Source organism: Dermochelys coriacea, chromosome 1 (assembly GCF_009764565.3).
Source record: "Dermochelys coriacea isolate rDerCor1 chromosome 1, rDerCor1.pri.v4, whole genome shotgun sequence".
NCBI lineage: Eukaryota > Metazoa > Chordata > Testudines > Dermochelyidae > Dermochelys > Dermochelys coriacea.
Genome location: NC_050068.2, coordinates 348839231 through 348861579, shown reverse-complemented (window position 1 = coordinate 348861579; position 22349 = coordinate 348839231). Strand labels below are relative to the sequence as shown.

The 22349-nt window shown below is 44.6% G+C and overlaps 1 protein-coding gene across 5 annotated transcripts in view; it reads right to left on the bottom strand.

Annotated features, from left to right (window-relative positions):
• UBE2H (ubiquitin conjugating enzyme E2 H) overlaps positions 1 to 21286 on the bottom strand; it is a 76141-nt gene extending 54855 nt beyond the window's left edge. For 2 of the 5 annotated variants that reach the window (XR_005295730.2, XM_038422516.2), the window contains exon 1: positions 20990 to 21286. Coding sequence is in view for 3 of the 5 variants with exons in the window: in XM_038422516.2 (XP_038278444.1) it covers positions 20990 to 21042 (53 nt within the window). In the remaining 2 variants the exon portion in view is untranslated. Of the gene's footprint in view, positions 1 to 14887; positions 16082 to 20989 lie in introns of those variants that run through there. The other 3 variants (XR_006276231.1, XM_043499469.1, XM_043499452.1) reach the window with 3 other exon arrangements.
• Positions 21287 to 22349: the final 1063 nt, after the last annotated feature.

Here is a 22349-nt window from a genome sequence, read left to right as displayed (position 1 = left end):
TTGAAAACTTAGGCCAAAAGTCAGAATGGCTTCTATTTTACATATCACTCCTGAGCAAACATTAATAGATGCAAGTTTTCAGGGTCACACACATGGTAGTGACACATCATTTCCTATCCACTGAGCTAAATATGTACCCAAGAAAGCTATGCCATGTTTTCAGCTAATAGTCAAATCACCTGCAAGGAAAGAGTTCACTTGTTTATTCTCCCATGAGATTTTAGTAACTCAGTCTGGTGCTCTGACTATTTTTTCCATTAGCTATTCATCTTTTATCCAATCCATGTTGACAGATTTAGTAGCAAAGAGTTAAATATCAGGATACCTACTAAAGGCAAGTATTTAAAAAACACCTAATCAGCCTTTTGGAAAAATAAAATTAAAACAAATCCAGAGGGATTGAACACTACAAGGCTTTTCCTAAAGAAGTTTTATTACAACAAAAGGTCCACCGCAGTGTTTAAGAGGTAGTGATTTTAAACAAATGCTGACTCAGTCTCAAAGTCTAGAAGTGTGATTCCTTCAGTAACAATGGTCCCTACATTAGCTTACTACTGCAACAGAAAGACAACCTTCAGAGATTAAAATAATGTGGCCAAAGAAGAAAGCTAAAAAGTATTTTGGACTTTGTTTTTACAAGTTAATATGCCAGTGCAGAAATTTCACAAATCATTAACAGTGCCTAGTCAAATCTAAACAACGCTCACAGCATTGTCCAATGCTTTCCAGTGTATAGTGTGTTCTAGCACCTGAATGAAAGCAGTATTGTGAGTATTCAATCTCTAATTCATACAATGGCATTTTACTTGCAGAGTAGATCACCACAAGCCAATAATTAAACAGCTGCATCCAGAACAAAGTTAGCAAGATGTTCTGTGTATGGCACAAACTGCAGCTTTCCCTTTAGCCTTGACACTAAGCCTGCACAAATGATAGTAAGTTTGAGACCTGACTATGTATCTCACAGCAAGGCAGAGGCTCCGTTTAAAAACTAAACTTGGCAATGCTGGAGGGAGCACGCTGCCACGTGGGCACTGGATGAGGAAAGCAACAGTATATCACATCATTCAATATGATCTTCAACCATTAGTGAAGCAGTACTGAGTGTTCTGAAAGGGAATCCCATAACCTCTTTTGGTTGTTTGCTGCTGTTCCATCTGAAAGACATCACACTGGGCCTTGTGAATGAACTAAGGGGGGAGAAATTGATGACTGTCTCGAGACTGCCATGAAGAAAGTTTCAAGAGTTCACTGTAGCTGGACAAGTTATTGGAATAATAATGATACCTTCCAACTAAGGATCCTAAAGTGCTTTACAAATATTGATTAATTAAGCTTCAACTCTATTAAGCAGGAAGTATCACTGTTCACATTTCAAAGGAGGGGAAACTGGGACAAAGGATTTAAGTGACTTGCCCAAAGTCACATAAATCTGTGCAGAAGCAGGATAGAAGTCAGGCCCTCTTGACTCCCAACCCTATGCTTCAACTACCAGACCTTGTTCCTGGTATATCAGATCAGGATTTGCTTTTCCTCCTTCTCAGTCCCCTAGTGAGATGCATATAATTTGTCTGAAGATAGAGTTCTAGGGATTTTTATAAATTAACAATTTAAATGCATGTCCACACATTTCCAATAGCCAGAGGGAAAGAGTTCACCCTAAGGTTTCCTGAAGAGCAACAACACTCTACATTTCTGTTCTACACATCAAAAGAACAGCCTCAGTTTAATAATTTCTCTTTGTAACTAAATTTTGCAAACATCAAGGTAATTTAATCTGCACTATCAACTGTAATACCAATGTAAAGGAATTTCATTGCTTGGAACCCCAGCTACTCCGTTTGAGCTTTGTACCCTATTGACTCTTTTGGAGGATGAGGGAAAGAAATACGGCTTAATTACAATTAGTTGACGAACAACAGAAAGTATTCCTTGACATTTTATCTTTGCGTCAATACTAGACCAGGGACATATCACACAATTGTAATTGCTCTGAAATCTAATTAGAGTGAATTTAAATCTTCGACAGAAGGGGTTCTCAAACGGTGGGTTGGGACCCCAAAATGGGTCACAATGCCAAGGCTGATATTAGACTTGCTGGGGCCTAGGGCAGAGGCCAAAGCCAAAGCCCAAACCCCACCGCCTGGGGCTGAAGCCCAAGGGGAAGGAGGGCTAAAGTTACATGCCTCCCCTGCCAGGGCATAAGCCTTTGGGCTTGGGCCTTGCCCCCCACCGCTGCCCAGGGCTGAGGGGGGTTCTGGCTTTGGTCCCCCCTCCTTGAGTTATGTAGTAATTTTTGTTGTCAGAAGGGGGATCACGGTACAATGAAGTTTGAGAACCACTGTTCTACAGCACAGTTGCCTTCATTGTAAGTGGCTTCCTATCAATGAGTTTGAATTTCTCCACCTTCAGAGGTGAACTGAAAGCAGAAATTTACACAACAGTATCAAAGTAAGAGACCTCCTGCTGAACTTGCACCAGATGCTATGAATTACAGGTGACCTCACATAGATCGGTAACAATTTCAAAGACAAGCATTTGTCACAGCCTTCAGTAATAAATCAAAATAATAAACAAACCTGACACCTTTAACAATCTTTGATTACAGAATATCTAATGAAGTACAGAAACTTAACCATTGTGCTGCTGCAAATAAACAGAATCCCTCCAACATTCAACTAAGTTTAAATAGGAAGTAGCTATTTAGCCAGTGCACCTCCCATTCTAAGTTGTTTCAATTTCCTAATCATAAAATAGTTAAGGAATAGAGTTGATCAAACATTCCATGCCACATGATCCAGAAGCACATTTGCATTTACTGAAATTTTTCATTAAACTTCCCTACCTACATATCTCTCCATTAAAGCCATCAGGATGGCAGTTAGGTGAGGAAAAAAAGAAAAAAAATTAGAAAGCAGGGAGGCAGAAATGCTTTTCTCCCTTAAAATTATTTCACATATTAATGAGAAAATAATGGTTTTCCCCAATTTCCCTGAAGTGAAAAAGAAATGTTTCCACAAATAACCAGCAGGCTTCAACACTAACGCAGAGGACCACCTCTAGAGTGCAAAGAGTTCCCTTTTTGGCCTCTGCAGAGATTGCCAACAAATATCCTGTGATTTAGAAACTGGACAGACCAACTCATTTCATAAGACACCAGGCCCCTTTCAGTCACTACTAACCTGGGCTGGATTCAAGCCAGTAATTAGAGGTGGAAAAGGTCATATTCTATTACTAATTCACTGAACCATTCAGCCCTCACCCATTTTGTATAAAATGGTATTTTAGTACTTTTACAAACATAGTCTAGGGTGTATTAATATGCCACATACTTGTGGAAATCAAGAAGAACTTGCACACTCGTACATCTCAGTGAGTCCAATGCATACGCAAACTGCTGTCTTACTTATGGAAATATTAGACCAGCCCTGGCAAATATATTAGAAATGGGGGACTGGAGGCCTGAGGGACTGGGATATGGAGCACCACACTTGTAGCTTTTCTATTTGACTTTAGCCCATATCAATAGTGAGCTCTCTAACAACTTATAGTTCTGTGGATTACATGGAAGAAACTGGTGGATCTCATTCGGTTTTTAGTGGCAAGTGTCTACATTCCATATTTACCACACCAGTTGGTAAACCTGTCAATAGTCTCAGAAGGCAGCAAGAACTGAAGAGAGCATGGAGACTGGTTACCAGCGCATGCCTAGATAGCACCCCTCTGAGTCAGCAAAGCAAACTTCTTTATCCACAGGCTAGGTATAGGATGGAAATTATGATAGGGATGACTATTCTCCATGGCACCTTACATGAACACCAAGTTAAGTGTGTGTATAGGTGGGAAGCTGACTAAAAGCTACAAAACCATAATGGCCAAAATATGCAGGCCTGTTACTGTACTGCCTGCGTTAGACTATGCTCTGGCACCACCACCACCTAGTTACCTTCCTCCTTGGAGGAGATCATCTCTACATGAAGTTCCAAGCAGCAAGAAGAAAAACCTTTAATATGCTGGCATCAAAGCCCTGGACTGGGGACCATTTTACGTGCAACTGCCTGGCCACAACAGACTCCCAACAATTACTACCATGGTTGCAGGTGCTTGGTATCACAACAGTTTGAAACAGAACACGTTAACTACTGGTGACTATGCTGAGGCTTCTACAGATCACAAGCTTTATGCAGAACTGTAGAGGATGCAAGACTGTCCATTTTCTAAGTGTCCTCTTTGCAGGACTAATGAACTGCACCTCTGCTAGTAACAACTGAGAAGTCAATTTCTTGGGAAGCCTGTGGAGTTATAGGAGAATTTGGAACCACAACTGCTGTTAAGACACTTAGAATATGTTTATTTTGACAAAATGTTTTTGAATACAAGAACAAAAGCCTGAGAACCCTGACTATTCCCTAAATATACTGGGAAGAATCCTTGCACATATAGGAAATTTAGATTTGTGAAAGGAAATTTCAACCTTCCAGTGAAGGCTTAGGTCTCATTTAAGCAGCTTATGGAGTTACTGCCTGTATCTTTAACTGTTGGGGAGTAACAATGTAGAGATGCAAATAAGGACCGTTTAAAGGTCTGACCCAACCAGATTGTCCTCATAAATGAGGGTTTCTCAGGTAACCCCAACTGACAGGAAAAGGTGACAGGAGCAAGGCCTCAATTGAGTTTCTAGAAAGACACCGCTCTGCCCACCTCCCCCCCATATTCAAGATGTTCAAGAGGAACACTGATAAATTTTGCATTCAATTATGTTACTTGTGAAGTCATCTAAACAGCCCAGTCTCAAATTGTCTGGTCTTCCATGACATCTCCACAATATAGCCTAAAGAAGTGTGGTGACTGCTGTGTGTATATTTAGTGCCATGAGTGAATATTAATAAGATCCAATACATCTTGCTTAACTGTGAATTTTCCTCTTTGATTTCCTCCAAAATGCCAGGGTAAACTGACAAAAATACTCTTTCCCTCCCATGCAGATCAACTGAAATTTGAAGAACTGACAATGCAGTTAGTTTAAGGGGCAGATTTTCAGGCAATATAAATCAGTATAGCTCCAATGAAGTCAAAGGAATTGTGCTGATTTTCAACAGCTGAGGATTTGGCCCCAAGTCTTCATCTGTTTTCTACAAAACCTTATCTGGACAAATCTGAGAAAGCAGCCCAGATGTTAAATACAAATTGATTCATTTATGTAACTCATTTATGGGTTATTGTTATAATCTATAATGGTCTGTTTTCAATCTTGACATGAGTTAGGCCATCAATATTTGTCTCCTCAAAACTCACTTTTACACTCTAAAAAGTAGCATGAGCTAAATGAGAAAGATGTTCAAACTAGATTACTTAATTGTTCCTTCTAGCCTTGAAATCTAGGAGACTGAACATAAAATGCTTAAATTTAGTTAAAGTATCCTCTTATTTCCTTGAAAGGAGATGTGTGTACTTATTTGATGAAGGTTTTTAAATGGGGACATATGGTTCCTCTTTTTTGAATGCGAGGACCACTAACATTGAAATCCTCTCCTATAACTAATCATTGCAATTTTACATCATCAGTAAAAACAAAAATTCTCAATGTCCCTGTTGAGAAAAAATTAAATATCAACAAATTAATAATATAAATAGGGCTTCTAGTTTAAATGACTACTTTAAGAAATACATCCTCATGTTTCAGTCTCACATTTAACCACAACCCTAGTTTGTGGTCATTTTTCCAGCTATTACCAGTGCTGCTGCTCTCAATTTATGCCCAGAGCATTGCACTTACTCGACGTATAGCAGGGCTTAAATATTTACCGTTAAGCCTCTCGCTGTTTACCCCACCAAACACAGCAATGTTTAAACTCATAATCAGAAGATTTAGGTATGAAGATATCAACATTGCCAACTCCAGGCACTACGGAATCACAAGTCAGGCCCCCCAAAGTTATTTTTAAATGAAAGCTGAGATTCTCACATACTCACATGACTCCAAGAGCTGCGGCTTTAAGAAAAAAACCCACGAAACATTGTGGCAACCATAATAAAATCATAATAGCTGGCAAAACTAAGCCATAAACATGAATTTAACATTTTATAAAAAGTCAGATTTAATAAGAAATCTAATACTTGTGGCATCTTAGAGACTAACAAATTTGAGCATAAGCTTTCGTGAGCTACAGCTCACATCATCGGAAGGAATCCGATCAAGTGAGCTGTAGCTCACAAAAGCTTATGCTCAAATAAATTTGTTAGTCTCTAAGGTGCCACAAGTACTCCTTTTCTTTTTGCGAATAGACTAACACGGCTGCTACTCTGAAACCTGTCAATAAGAAATCTGACATCCTTTTAGTGATTAAAAAATTAAACTCAGTTCTGTTCAACAAAAAATTAGTAATAAGAAATTTAAGCATCTGCTTCTTATTTTGAGCCATGTGCCTGCTTTGTGAATGAAGCAATCCAAGAATGGTAGCACTGTCAAAAGTTTAGTTTCAAATGAATTAATTATTCTTCATAAAAAAACAGCACTTCTACAGAGAAACACTTACTAGACTACCAGTTTGGTTTCCAGAAGACACTACCTTATATTGTTTTGGCCACTGCTTTGAAACTTCTCCTATCTTGAGCAGTGATGAAAGACCAACTTTACTTGTTTGATACAGTTGCAACTACAATAGAGCTAGTACTCCTCCCTCCTAAAATACCTTTTCTTTCAAGGAGCACAAGGAAAGTACTTAGACACTGGTGCTAAGTTACAAGGATCTGATCTCCACTATCCTAACTTTTCAACTGAAGAGACCACCAAATCTAAATGCCACATTCTTCATTTTGGATACAAGTTCATCTCACCGCTGTCACACATGGGCTTTCTGTAACTAACTGTGGTAGTTATTGAAATCAGGACTAACTTAATTGTCTATGTCATCAGGCACGTTACATTTATTAATGCCACATCATTTCTAGTTTCCTTTTGTTTTCACAGAATCCCTTATTTCAGAGGTGAAACACTGGCATGTTGAAAACTATAGCCTAAAAGACAAAAAAGTGTGATATGTTTTAAACAGAGTTCAGGACTAAGTCAATACAACTCTATGCTGAGTCACATCAGTGTGGATTTGACATTTTCCAAGGTGCAGAGAAATTTTATTTATTTTTTTTTTTTTTGGAGTTTTTACTCTTCCTTTATTTAATTTACAATACTGGCATTTGATTTAAGGGATTATGAAGGATGAATATGCCACTCAGACTTTAGTAAGAGCTCACCTGTAGTACATTGTCCTTCCTTTTCAAATGTGCAACTACTGTAAACCAAACACAAAATAACTTTATGCAAATTGACTAAGAATAGTAGCAAAATCCATGCAAGACTATTCTAGGTACCACTGATATGGATGTATCACTGTCCCAGGGCAGTAGCGCAGCATGGAAGCTGCCAAGTTATTGTAAGATTTAATACTTGCATTACTGCTACATGTAACCAATACCCAGCAGCACATGTTGGTTTTTGGTAGGGCCAGCTTTAAAGATTTAGGGAATGTCAGCATTATTTCTCTTCTCTGCCCTTGTGTCTCAAACTTAACCTGTTTCATTTGACCTTAGTCCCCCCCACACTTAATTTAAAAAGGGGGAGGGAAACATTTGGGCCACTGCCAGCCTCCTCGGATACAGAAGCACAAGTTGTCCCAGGGATAGTTGCCAATACTTGTGATTCCATACAAACACCCCAGAAGTGTTTCCCAAACAAGCTGGAAGCACCTAGGACATTCTGGGCAGTTTTAAATTCGTCTTGCAACAGTTAATTAATGCTGGTTACTCAAGATTCAGTTGGTACCTCAAAATTACCAACCTGAGCCTTCCACCCAACAGCCCAGGGACCGTAAGCAGCCAGGGACTGTACAGCCCTACCCCTTGTTGCTGTTTTCCTGCATGTCTTCCTATTTATCTAGCTTCCCCCTCTTTCTGGGTTTGCCAGCCCAAGCTCCCTCCTCCAGGGAGTGACTATAGGCAACTTCCTTGCAGTCTTTTGCTGCCCATAGCTCCTGGGCTTTATACAGGCCCCTCCTGTTTGTGCCCAGCTGGGCCTATTTCCAATTAGTGGCCTGCTCATCTCCTTCATGTGCAGCTTGGGCAGTTAGTTGGCCTGCCTAGCCACTTTAACTCCTCTGGGCCTTGTGTGGGATGGGCACCCCATCATACCCCCTCCCTACCATTCCTATTTCTGTCTTCTTGTTCTCTTTGAAAACCTAGAATCCCATTTCCTTGTGGTTGTCCCCGTTCTCCATCATTCGCTTCCTTGCTCACTCATGTTTTTCTTCCCCTTTGCTCTTCTGCCCCATTCTTGCACTTCCCACCTTTCCCCCTCCCCTGTCACACTATCAGTGGTCCTTGCAATGCCCCATCTTGAGATCCTTCCCATCTTGCCTCCTTTCTCCTTCCCTGCTCCCACAGGGGTGCTATTACTATCCACCTAGGTTCTTACACTGTACCCGTCACACCGGTATCCAAGCACTGTGGCTTTGACTGATGGAGAGATAGGTCCACACTTCCTCCACATAAGATGCTTTTAGCTGAACCAGTTCCTACATGAAACTGCTCCTACCCCACTGAGGGAGGCCAGAGTGGGAGGCTCAAAGGAGGCACCTCAGCTGCAGCAGCCTGATAGGAGGGAGCTTAGAGTAGTCTTAGTGCTGTCACAAGAAACCCAAGCAGCCAAGAACTGACAAGCTCCCCATCAAAATCAGGAACCAACAACTATGAACTCCAAAGCTAGCTAGCTCTAAGTGGCTATAAATAACGAATGAAATTCATAAATGATACCAATCTGCTTATGTTACGCTCTCTACAGCAAAGAGGACTAGAGACTATTTAAAAGAGTAGCCAACACCTACAGGGTCCCACTATTTCAGACCCCAGAGGCTTGTCTCCATCTTTGAATCTAGACAACAAAATAGCACATTTTAAACAAAAAAAACACCCTATTTTTTAAAGAAATTTTTCAATTTAAGTTGTTCACACAGTAGAAGTCAAAGTTGCTCAAGCCATTTGCAGCTCAGCATCACTGAGCAAGGAAACCCCATTAACAAGGAACATACCTGAACAGAAGCGAAATAATAGGTTCAGCAGAGTATAGACAGAGCCTTGAAATCCTTGCAGAAGCAGGCCTTGTAGCTTTTAGACTAATAGCTAAACTAGAGCCTCATAGTTTCAGTCTTTATTCACTGCACAGTTTAAAAATAGAACTTCTCAGCTCTGCAGACAGCCTTGTTTAAGATCAGAAATGTTCTAAAGCTCAGTCAAGTCTCTGCAGACAATACATTGCAGATGATCTAGGTTCATTATCCATAGTTATTCCACTGCAAACTAGTGGATTTGTTGATGACATTCTCCCATGTTTACAGGCTTTTCCCTTAACAGTTTTAGGGCATATGATTCTGCCACTGTGAGGACAGACGAAGCATCACAGTCTGCTAAGATGCCCAAGTGGTTATGTTAATATTTTATAAATCATTTCAATTTTGCCTGTATTAATCCACTGCATAGAAGGTAAATCAAGAACATCCAGAATTAATATTTCAGATACTTTGCAACTTTTAGCTGCTCTTTTATACAGAAAAAGTCTAGAATTCTCTTCTATTATCCTATTCTGGACTGGAGCAGCCAAGAACCATCATAGGAGCTGCCATACTGGATCAGATCGGATCTAGTGTATGCAATATCCTGTCCTCAATCATTGGGGAGTATCAGCTGTTTCAGAGGAAAGTGCAAGAAACCTGGCAGTAGGCAGGTATGAGAAAATATGCCCTTGGAAAGCTTTCCTCCTACCTCCCGTTAGAAGTCAGCTCATGCCTGAATAGGGATGGTTCTCCCTTCCAGAACGCTTAAGGTATATCCCACAGCCAGTGTTCTCTCTAATTTTTCCCTCCCATGTGCAGATTGAATTTTGTTATGTGCACCAATATGGAGGCGATGTGTGTGACACATGACCTCCATACTGGTGCACATAAAATTCATGTGGTGGGAGGGAGCTGAGGGCTGGGGCAGAGGGTTGGGGTGAAGGGGGGGCTGTAGATGAGGGTATTACAGAATGTTTTAGAATGACCAATATAGTAACTAACAATTTGTATTAATACTATAATGGAAGTTATTCTTACACCCATACTCTTCCTCTTATTCTAAAGGATCTCACTGCACTTTAATTAGAGAGAGCACATGCCACTGAAATGCAGCCACTTCTGGAGTGGTAGAGCAGCACTCATCATTACAGAATAAAGAATATAATTTACACAGTTACACTATAAGTCCCTTCAAAGTGATTAAATAGAAACTGAAGTCAGATGTTACGTTCTGTATTTCACTACATACCTTTCATGTTGTGTGTAAAACGTGTCCTGTAATCTATAGTTATAGTAGATCTGTCAGTCAACATGGCAATTATAATGATGCTGCTGACAAAGATGCTTCCATTCAGCAACGGGTGAGATACGGTATCCCAAACCAAAAACAGCAATGTGCGAAGAGCATGATTAATCTGGCCTCTTTTTAGAGACTAAGTCAACTTTTTATTCCAGGCGTTCATATTGCTATGGAAAATAAGGCAAGTGATTTAAGGTCATTAGACTGTCAAGATCACCATGAGAAACAGTGCCAGGAATGCAGCATCAGTTAAAACCACACTAGTTTTGAAGCTGGCATCAGCCTCAGCTGCAAATACGAATGGGAACACAGGGCCTGAAGGCTACGCAATCATAGATCTTTCCTTCCAGATACAGCATGCAATCCCCTCTTCAGTTCCAGGTACCTCATTACCAGAAAAATATTGCTAAATTGGAGGGAGAAAGAAGCTGAAGAATATAACACTTAGGTATATAAATAAAAGTGATCAGAACGCTACAGAGATTGATTTGTGGGGAATCTCTATGGACAGCTTGACTTGGTGATGAATAACCTGGGGGTGGGGAAAATTACATTCTAGTAGTATTGGAAGTGTGTCAGCATCAAGGACAGAGGAATTTTGGGTGCTGTAAGAGGGTAGAACAAGGAGAAACTGGATTAAATTAAAGAAGTGACAATGTCAGACAAAAATGAGACACTTTCTGACAGCAAGATCTATTAGACTATAGATAGTCATCCAAGTGATGTTCAAGAAGAGCCATCACTTGGAACATTTTCTAGTGTTTTCTGCAATTAAATTTCAAGTATTCTGTAGGTATCAACAGGGTGCTGGCATGCAGACACTGGATGACCTACTAGAACTAGAGACACTAAGATCATAAGATTCTTTTGTCATTCCTGCACTACTCTGTGTATGTGGGCTATTCCAGAAATATATGGACAGAGGCCACTGAAAAATGTGATGAAAGCAGGGGAGTTGACCACACACAATAAGAGAAGGCAAATAATGAATTGCTAAATACCTGCATATGCACCCACATATATAGCTGCATTTGACATTCAAAAATGTGTTATTCAGCAGTTACCTTTCATCTTTCTTGCCAGGAGCATGGGCAGGACTTCAGGAAAGGAAAAAACAACTGAGTACTCAGAAACGTCTCTTACTATCTTCAAACTTACACCTTAATAATGGCTATATTGGCATAATTCAGGACAGCTGTTTGGCTCGTAGGAAGTTCCATACTGTCCCCTGCCCCTTTAATTATGGCCACTTTTCTACTTTTAATAGTAATCTGTTGTCTATATAGCATGGTTATGGTGGTCAATTACATTGTTTTAAAAGTGCACAAAATAGCAACAGGTGCTAAGAATGACAAGTTATATAGCAACAGTGAATGAACAGGCTGAGGCTGAGGGAGCTGGGATTGTTTAGTCTGCAGAAGAGAAGAATGAGGGGGGATTTGATAGCTGCTTTCAACTACCTGAAAGGGGGTTTCAAAGAGGATGGCTCTAGACTGTTCTCAATGGTAGCAGATGACAGAACGAGGAGTAATGGTCTCAAGTTGCAATGGGGGAGGTTTAGATTGGATATTAGGAAAAACTTTTTCACTAAGAGGGTGGTGAAACACTGGAATGCGTTACCTAGGGAGGTGGTAGAATCTCCTTCCTTAGAGGTTTTTAAGGTCAGGCTTGACAAAGCCCTGGCTGGGATGATTTAACTGGGACTTGGTCCTGCTTTGAGCAGGGGGTTGGACTAGATGACCTTCTGGGGTCCCTTCCAACCCTGATATTCTATGATTCTATGATTCTATACCACTGCAGTGCTCATGTGTTCCCTTCCTGCTTTGCTTCTCACCTCTTAATTGTCTGCAGTTGCCTACTCCTGCTGCTTTAAAAAAACCCCAAAATTGTAATGCTTGAGGATGTTATCCTACAGCTTTTACAAAGCTCAAGTTGTATGCTGATCTACATCTACTATAATGAACTAACTTTTGCCCTCTGTTGGATGGAAATGAATCAGAGGGCCTCAGATTGTGTTGTCAAGCAGAAACCCAGGTTACTACTAACTTATTTAAACTAAGTTTGGCAAGGTAATGTACCAACAGCACTCTATAGCAAGAGCATTAAATACACCACTCCAACACCATTTTGCTGGGCACCTCAATAGCAACAGTGCAGGAACACAGAAGATTCAAGGCTCGAGTTTTATGAGTATGCCTTCCAGAAGATTTTTTGTTTTTTTAAGAGAGCACAGCTATTTTTTTTTACGCTACTGTAGCACCGATAACAGAAAACAGTGTTTTGCAGTCCATTCTTTTACTTAGGACATTACATCCAAGGTTGCAGAGGCAAATGGAAACATAACCCAAAGAACCCAGAGAGGAGATTGTAAATATTCAACAAGGAGCATCTTATGGCTACTCTTACATATTGAAATTTTACCAGTATGTGAATGATTCACAGCCATGACAGATGTAGAAGGTTATTCGCTTTCAGCCAAGAAATTGTTTTTAACACATTTTGGGGTTCTCACCACAGCAAGAGCTTCCCTTTTAAGAGTTAGTAACTATACTACAAAACCATCCATAACTGACTTTGAATCGTTACCAATTTACATAAGAATGCACTCATTACATAAAAGCATAACTGGTGTTAAAAGTAGGCCTTTCTAAACACGGCAATATGAGGAATAAGAATAAAGACAATTTTACAAAGCAAGCCACTTAGCTTTTCTAAAAAGCATACATGCATATTTTTACTGTTACTACCAAGTAACAGCTTCCAAGATTTGCTTGATCAGTAAAAAGAAAAAAGGGTACTTGTGGCACCTTAGAGACTGACAAATTTATTTGAGCATAAGCTTTCGTGCATACATCCGATGAAGTGAGCTGTAGCTCACGAAAGCTTATGCTCAAATAAATTTGTTAGTCTCTAAGGTGCCACAAGTACTCCTTTTCTTTTTACTGATACAGACTAACATGGCTGCTACTCTGAAACCTTTAATCAGTAAGTGTTTAGTAAAGCATACTAAGCATACTTTACTCAATTCTCAGCCATCTAATTCCAGTTTAGTTTTACCAAGAATTGCTTCTGAGAACCATAAATGTAATCTCCAAAAAGACTGCAATGGCACACAGTTCACTAAAATCATTGCTCTGAAACCAAGCAGTATGGTACGCACAAGTAGTTAACAACTCAAATGCTGAAAAATCCACAAAGTCTTTGTTTTAAACAGAGTCAGATTAAAATGTCTGCTCTAGTTTTACAATCTAATGTTTTAACCCAATTCATATTGTACAATGGTTATTGACATAAAACTATATTATTAAGCAGGTGCAGCACCCTTTCAGGTTTGTGTTGCAAGTCCAACTTCAATGACCTTTGCAATCAGACTGACACAGTAACAATGGAACTTACAGAGAGAGTGGGGGGGGGAAATTCATCAGCTAGTAGAGGTAAATTCATCTCTGAAGCGAACAAGATGATACTCTTGAAGGTTGCCATTGAGGCTGTGAGAATTTTAACTGAAAGTTGCTTTTAAGTTTTAGCAAAATGATAAATGGGGTTAAGTTCTTAAAATGGCAGGTAGGCGAACATGCACTCAGACAGTGAATATGAGGCATACTGGTCACCGTTCAACTGAGGTAAGTAATAATATCTTGTTTGCTACCACATCCTAAGCTACTAATGCCAAAAAAAACCCACATACTCCCAAGCCCTAATTCTAAGCATTTTTGTTCCCAAGTCTTCATCTGTTTGAAAAAGTATCATGACTTCTCTCATCCATTCAGAGTCAATTAAAATGGAGACCAAAAGGTATAAAAACTTTCCCATGACATTTCAGGATTTACATTCTACCTTGTGAAAGTTTTAGCTTAAAATGAAATTTATCCTGAACATAAAGATGTTTTCTGTCCTCTGATTCAGCTAATCTAATACAACTGATATAACCCAATACTACAGTCTTTTGCAATTACAAATCATCCATCAATACACAAGTAAATGGAGAAACATCTTAGCATTTTTCATTTTTAGCATCAGATAATTTTGGAATAGCTTTAAAATGACCTAATTCTAACAATGTCATCCCTCTGTCAACTGGTGTAATATCTGTTCTTCAAAAAGTTTCAGCAGTTTAAAATTTTTCCTGCAGCAGCAGCCATTTGTGTCCCAATGGCCAAAAAAAAAATGAAGATTCAACAAACTAGACGTGGCTGTATTTATAATTCCTTTCATGCACAGTGTGTGACATTCTTTTCTAACTTCAGCTCTGATACTTAAAAGTTTAGACAGTGTAATCAAGTCATAAGACTCTCTATATAAAAGGGAAATAAAGTAAAATTGAGTTCAAATAGAATCCGCAAATAAACTGCATTCATAAGTACACTGCTATTCTGGTGCAGAATAAACTCCCAACCATAATACTATTGTAATCCTACCAGAATCACCTCCAGGAGAGGTGACTGCAGGGCTCCAAGAATCATACACATTAACATTTCAGGGATACCCAATACCCGTTGTACTCATTTGACTATAAGAAATTTTCCACACACCCCAAAAAAAACCCATCCCTCCAAAGATTTCCCTGGGCTTGTTTTCAAAGGCTTTCACGGGGCCTCCTCCTCTTTCCCCAGCCCCCACTCTCCAGTATATAAACACACTCTTGTCACACACTATCAGCTGTTCGTGTTGCTCCGCCCAGACCTCGGTTTCCGGGTAGTAACAGAGCAACCAATCGGCTGAGTTGCAAGCTCTTCCTGAGGCCTTTTGCCTGCAAACACTTTTCCAAAACAAGCAGCTCGTCATTTCACAGGGGGCACTGGCTCATCCAGGGCCAGAGGGGATTGCAACTGCCATGCAACAGGGAAGGGAGCAAGTCCCACAAGCCTTGAGCTCCCCCCTACCTGGGGAAGTATGGGGGTGAAAAGGAAGGGGAAACTTATGCACATACCTAGACTGATCATAATATTTTATTTTATTTATTTATTTTTACAGCCACTGGTATCAGATCTCAGGTAATCTGAGTAATTCCCTATATTCTGGGTATAAAACTTCCTTGAAAGTCACTCCGCAGTGGGAGCACAGGAAGCATTTGATCTTTTGTGCATGGCACTGCATATAATAGAACAACTCCACTGGGCCTGATATTTAGGCAGTGAGGAAAATCAAGAGGGGTGTGGGGAAGGAGACAATCAATCCAACAGGGTCAAAATGCAATGCAAATCCCTGCTTCTAGGCTCTTTCCAGCATTTAGAGAAGGGATCAGAAGAGAAACAATGAATGACTCAGTGTCAGAACATAATCATCCAGTTGATTATTAAACATCAGTTAAAAAATACACTCCCCCTTGCAATTTAGAGAGAGAGAGAGAGCGCGCACAAGCAACCAACCTCTCCCATTCCCTGGTCACAAAGAAACATCTACAAAAGGACATGGACGTGTTGGGATTGAAAATAGGAATAATAAAGGACTCCACTCCTCTCTTAAACCTGTCAGAGCAGTAAAAAGCAGCAGACTTGTAACTTGCTCTCTAGCCCCTTCCTAGACAAGGTAACTCTTGGCAGGCTGTAAATCTATGCCATGATTATATACTAGAGACATTAAAGAGAGGCCAAAATGGGAGATTGTAATGAAAATGGCAGCAAACAAAAAAAATTCAAACCATATTCAAGTACATTCCTTCAGTCCAGTTCTCTCTCATTTATTCACCACTAGAAAACAGCTTCTCTCCCCACCCAGCCCGTACCCCTCAAACACACATTTACTTCACATAATGTGTAGATCGGTTTACAGATAGGAGGATTACACAGAAAAATGAAGTGGCTCAGTTGTTTAGGATGAATTCAGAGTGTAGGCCCAGAGATATGAAGGAAGGCCAGACAAACAAAAAGATTGGGGAAGGAGGAAGGTAGAGAAGAGAGTCATCTGACATACACAACTTCCTAACTTTGCTGTCCACAAGAAACAAACTGATCTACCCGTCTCAAATACAAAGAACACTGGGGTAACAATAATAAGAGCTACAGTTTTAAAAAGCCTCTGGATTCTTTTGTCACAGGAAAAGAGAGCAGGAGATCAGAAACTAATTTGGATTGGGAGGAATGTCAACCTATTTACTTCTCTTCATCTACCACCAAGCCATAAATATACCAAAAAACTGCTTTGTCTCCTAAAATACTTTAGTCATTCTAGATGTCAGCTACCAAGCACAAACAAAAGTAGGGGAGAAAATGCATCAGGTCATAATGGGCCTCCTCCCCACTCCAGCACAGTCCTCTTCAAAAATTATACACAATGAGGATTATTTCCACTAAACAGCTGGAGTTCTCAACCCTCCTCCTGGTGAAATTAACCATCAATTGAAATTTGCATTTGGGAGGGTATGACATGTTGTAACTCAACTCCAGAATAAAAATAGCTCAGATTCTACCATGAAGGGTAGTCATTTCCTATTTGTTAAAAACATTAAAAATAAATAGAAGCTTTGTATAAAAACATGCACACAAAACATTAAATTTTCTTTGGGTAAATTGTCCTCATGCTATAAACATTAGTGCTGTTGATTTCACCCCTTCTTTTAAAGCACAAAATCCAAATAAGTTTGTTTATCTCTGCCTCTAGCAACTAAATCAGGTCTGTTTATCAACCCCCAACCTTCCTGCCACAATCAAAAAACAGATCCCTCACTCCTAAATTCTCCTGGGGGAGTAAATATTTCTGAAAGCATTTCAGTTGGTTATGTCAATTCTCCCCACCACCACCACGTAAACAAAACTATTAATAAAACAATTCTATAATCAAATTCCCAATGATATTTCAAAAGCCACCCACACTCCAGACAGCAAAAGAGAGGGATACACCATCCTATAAGGGGTGAGAATAAAAATACTGAGAAAAATAAAAATAGATCCATTAGGAAAGAAAAAAACCTACCCTAACTGGAGTGTTACATAAACAAAACCTCTAGCAAGAAGGGAAGGGGAGGAGGAGGGGAAGAGAGAGACTTTTCAATTGCACTGAAACCCCTTCTTCCCACTCCGTGGCACCTTATTTTTCGTTTATGCCAAACTAGGCTCCCCCGCCCCCCCCCCAAAATTAAAATAAAATAGCCACAAATCTCTAGGCGGGCACCAGAAGCTTTGGGAACTGCAGGCTGAAACCATGGAGTAAATAATAATAATCACAAAAGATTTTCTCTAGGCTGTGGCTATTAGACAAGACCTCCCCATTCTCTCAGCCCCACTCCTCACAACCCTAAGCTGCTGAACTACATTCCAGGGAAGGGGGCTGGGAGAAAGAGGGGAGCCATGGATGGAGGTGCCATCTGGAAAGGGGGGGATATTCCTTTGAAATACTCCTTCCAAGGCCGACCACCAGCTGTCATAATATCTGATGGGGAGTTGGGGGGGTTCTCTCCCTTACCTGAGGGAAGTCATAATCCCAGGGGGAGGAGAAGGAGTTGCCCTAGGCTAGACTGAAGGATCCTGCCCCATTGCCCCACTCCTTAAAGATACTAATCTCCCCCCAGGATAGGTGGTTGGGGTAGCCTCTATCCCCCAGGCTGAGTCTCTGTGGTTTAAAAGGGCCTTCAGGCCTTACCTTAGGCTGGGGGATCTGCTGTTTGGGGGGAAGCTCAGGCTGGGAGAGAGATCTGGAGTCCCCAGGACTGGGGGAGAGGGATCTGTTTTTGTAGCTGGCCTCTCCTCAGCAGAGTGGGAAGGGCTGGTGTTGGGGAGGTGTTTACAAGGGGGTCCCCCAGGAGTGGGGCTGGTCTAGGGGAGTTTCATCCTCTCCCTCCACAGATAGAGCTGGTTTCACAGGGGTGCTCTCTCCCCTTCACCATGGGACTGACCCTGGCAATTGTACACAACGGGGGAGGTTGGAGGGGAGGATGGTCTCTCCCCTGGGTATTTTCCTCACAGGGGTCTTTCTCCTCCACCCAGGGGGATGGGGACACTCTCTCTCCTCCCCCCACTGTACAAGGGGGGAGGTCCTTCTCCCCCCAGTGAGGTCTCCCCCCACACAGAGGGGGATGGGGGATCTCTCTCTCTTCTCCCCCCATGAGATGGGGGAGGGTCTCTCGCTCTCGCTCTCCCTCCCCCCCCACTCATGAGATGGGGGAGGGTCTCTCTCTCTCTCGCTCTCCCTCCCCCCCCCCATGAGATGGGGGAGGGTCTCTCTCTCTCTCGCTCTCCCTCCCCCCCCCCATGAGATGGGGGAGGGTCTCTCTCTCTCTCGCTCTCCCCTCCCCCCCCCCATGAGATGGGGGAGGGTCTCTCTCTCTCGCTCTTCCTCCCCCCCCCCATGAGATGGGGGAGGGTCTCTCTCTCTCTCGCTCTCCCTCCCCCCCCACTCATGAGATGGGGGAGGGTCTCTCTCTCTCTCGCTCTCCCTCCCCCCCCCATGAGATGGGGGAGGGTCTCTCTCTCTCTCGCTCTCCCTCCCCCCCCCCCATGAGATGGGGGAGGGTCTCTCTCTCTCTCGCTCTCCCTCCCCCCCCCCATGAGATGGGGGAGGGTCTCTCTCTCTCGCTCTCCCTCCCCCCCCATGAGATGGGGGAGGGTCTCTCTCTCTCTCGCTCTCCCTCCCCCCCCCATGAGATGGGGGAGGGTCTCTCTCTCTCTCGCTCTCCCTCCCCCCCCCCCCATGAGATGGGGGAGGGTCTCTCTCTCTCTCGCTCTCCCTCCCCCCCCCCCATGAGATGGGGGAGGGTCTCTCTCTCTCTCGCTCTCCCTCCCCCCCCCCATGAGATGGGGGAGGGTCTCTCTCTCTCTCGCTCTCCCTCCCCCCCCCCATGAGAGGGGGGTGGGTCTCTCTCTCTCTCGCTCTCCCTCCCCCCCCCCATGAGATGGGGGAGGGTCTCTCTCTCTCTCGCTCTCCCTCCCCCCCCCATGAGATGGGGGAGGGTCTCTCTCTCTCTCGCTCTCCCTCCCCCCCATGAGATGGGGGAGGGTCTCTCTCTCTCTCGCTCTCCCTCCCCACTCATGAGATGGGGGAGGGTCTCTCTCTCTCTCTCTCTCTCCCTCCCCCCCCACTCATGAGATGGGGGAGGGTCTCTCTCGCTCTCCCTCCCCCCCACTCATGAGATGGGGGAGGGTCTCTCTCGCTCTCCCTCCCCCCCCACTCATGAGATGGGGGAGGGTCTCTCTCGCTCTCCCTCCCCCCCCACTCATGAGATGGGGGAGGGTCTCTCTCGCTCTCCCTCCCCCCCCACTCATGAGATGGGGGAGGGTCTCTCTCGCTCTTCCTCCCCCCCCATGAGATGGGGGAGGGTCTCTCTCTCTCTTCCTCCCCCCCCATGAGATGGGGGAGGGTCTCTCTCTCTCTTCCTCCCCCCCCATGAGATGGGGGAGGGTCTCTCTCTCTCTCTCTTCCTCCCCCCCATGAGATGGGGGAGGGTCTCTCTCTCTCTCTCTCGCTCTTCCTCCCCCCCCCATGAGATGGGGGAGGGTCTCTCTCTCTCTCGCTCTTCCTCCCCCCCCATGAGATGGGGGAGGGTCTCTCTCTCTCTCTCGCTCTTCCTCCCCCCCCATGAGATGGGGGAGGGTCTCTCTCTCTCTCTCTCGCTCTTCCTCCCCCCCCATGAGATGGGGGAGGGTCTCTCTCTCTCTCTCGCTCTTCCTCCCCCCCCCATGAGATGGGGGAGGGTCTCTCTCTCTCTCTCGCTCTTCCCCCCCCCCCCTGAGATGGGGGAGGGTCTCTCTCTCTCTCGCTCTTCCTCCCCCCCCCATGAGATGGGGGAGGGTCTCTCTCTCTCTCGCTCTCCCTCCCCCCCCATGAGATGGGGGAGGGTCTCTCTCTCTCGCTCTCCCTCCCCCCCCATGAGATGGGGGAGGGTCTCTCTCTCTCTCGCTCTCCCTCCCCCCCCATGAGATGGGGGAGGGTCTCTCTCTCTCTCCCTCCCCCCCCACTCATGAGATGGGGGAGGGTCTCTCTCTCTCTCCCTCCCCCCCCACTCATGAGATGGGGGAGGGTCTCTCTCTCTCTCCCTCCCCCCCCACTCATGAGATGGGGGAGGGTCTCTCTCTCTCTCCCTCCCCCCCCACTCATGAGATGGGGGAGGGTCTCTCTCTCTCTCTCGCTCGCTCTTCCCCCCCCCCATGAGATGGGGGAGGGTCTCTCTCTCTCTCTCGCTCGCTCTTCCTCCCCCCCCATGAGATGGGGGAGGGTCTCTCTCTCTCTCTCGCTCTTCCTCCCCCCCCATGAGATGGGGGAGGGTCTCTCTCTCTCTCTCGCTCTTCCTCCCCCCCCATGAGATGGGGGAGGGTCTCTCTCTCTCTCGCTCTTCCTCCCCCCCCCATGAGATGGGGGAGGGTCTCTCTCTCTCTCTCGCTCTTCCTCCCCCCCCCATGAGATGGGGGAGGGTCTCTCTCTCTCGCTCTTCCTCCCCCCCCCATGAGATGGGGGAGGGTCTCTCTCTCTCGCTCTTCCTCCCCCGCACACTCATGAGATGGGGGAGGGGCTCTCTCTCCCCCCCACAGGAAGAGGGGGGAGGGTCCCCCCCCATAGGGTAACATGGGGGGAAGTCACCCCCCCCACAGAGGGACATGGGGGTCTCTCCCCCTCCCCTCCCCTCCACAGGGGCCGCCCCCCCGCGCGGGAAGGATACAGCTTGACCACGTCGGTGTCCATCCGCCTCTTGCCCGGGCTGGGGGAGGACATGGTGCCCCCGGCTGCCCGGCTCCTCCTCGCGGGCTGTCAGAGCCCCGGCTCCTCCGGGCTGGGGGAGGGGGGGGCCCGGCAGGGGCGGCTCCCCGGGGAGGGGGGGGGGGGCGCCGGGCACCGACCCGCTGGCGAGCCCCCTGCTGCTGCTGCTGCTGCTGCTGCGGCGCCCTGCGGCTGGCGGGGCCTGGCCGCTCCTGCCTCCCGCAGCTCCCCTCAGCCCCGAGCCCAGCTCCGCTCGCCTCTGCCGGAGAGCCTCTCTCTGGGCCCCTGACGTCACCCACAGTGACCTCACCGCCCAGGCCCGCTCCGATTGGCGGGGCGGCGCGTGACGGAAGCGCGTAGAGCGCGCCGCCCCCGCTGACTGCTGGGAGTTGTAGTCGCTTCCTCCCCCCCGGGAGAAGGCTATGCTTGCGCCAGGCGCTGCAGGCGCAAGAAGTGCGTGGCCGAGCCCGGGGGGAGCAGCGAGTTAGGTGCACTTTAGGTGCGTTAAGCCTGTGCGGGTTCGAGGCCTCTCCTGTCCTCTGTGACAGAGCTGAGCACTTCTCTTGCAGGTCTTAAAGCCCCTGTTTCCCCCCTGCCTCAAAATGTCAGGTTTCAGAGTAGCAGCCGTGTTAGTCTGTATTCGCAAAAAGAAAAGGAGGACTTGTGGCACCTTAGAGACTAACAAATTTATTAGAGCATAAGCTTTCGTGATGCATCCGATGAAGTGAGCTGTAGCTCACGAAAGCTTATGCTCTAATAAATTTGTTAGTCTCTAAGGTGCCACAAGTACTCCTCTTCTTTTTTCAAAATGTCAGGTGAGACCCAGGTTTTCCCAAAGCTCCCTGGTACCTAGGTGCATATACATTCTGACACCTTTCAGAGTAGCAGCCGTGTCAGTCTGTATCCGTAAAAAGAACAGGAGGACTTGTGGCACCTTAGAGACGAAGAAATTTATTAGAGCGTGAGCTGTAGCTCACGAAAGCTTACGCTTTAATAAATTAGTTATTCTGACACCTGCAGAGGAGCTTTTTCGCAGTTTGTCTCTTTCACCCACTGACAAGTTGCTCCCATAAAAGATGTTATCTTGTGTCTGCACAATGACAGCCTGCTGCTGGCCCAGATTTCATCTGTGTACAGTCATGGGTTCCACCCTTGTTTGTGTTCTGCTTAGCTGATAGCACTGGGATTTGGTGAGAGACAAGCCATGGCCCCCTGGATTCCCTTCTGAGGGTGGGATAGTCTGGCAGTTAGATTCCCAGCTTCTATGCCCAGTGTCATGACTGACTCTGCTGTTGGGCAAGTCACTTAGCCACTCTATGCCC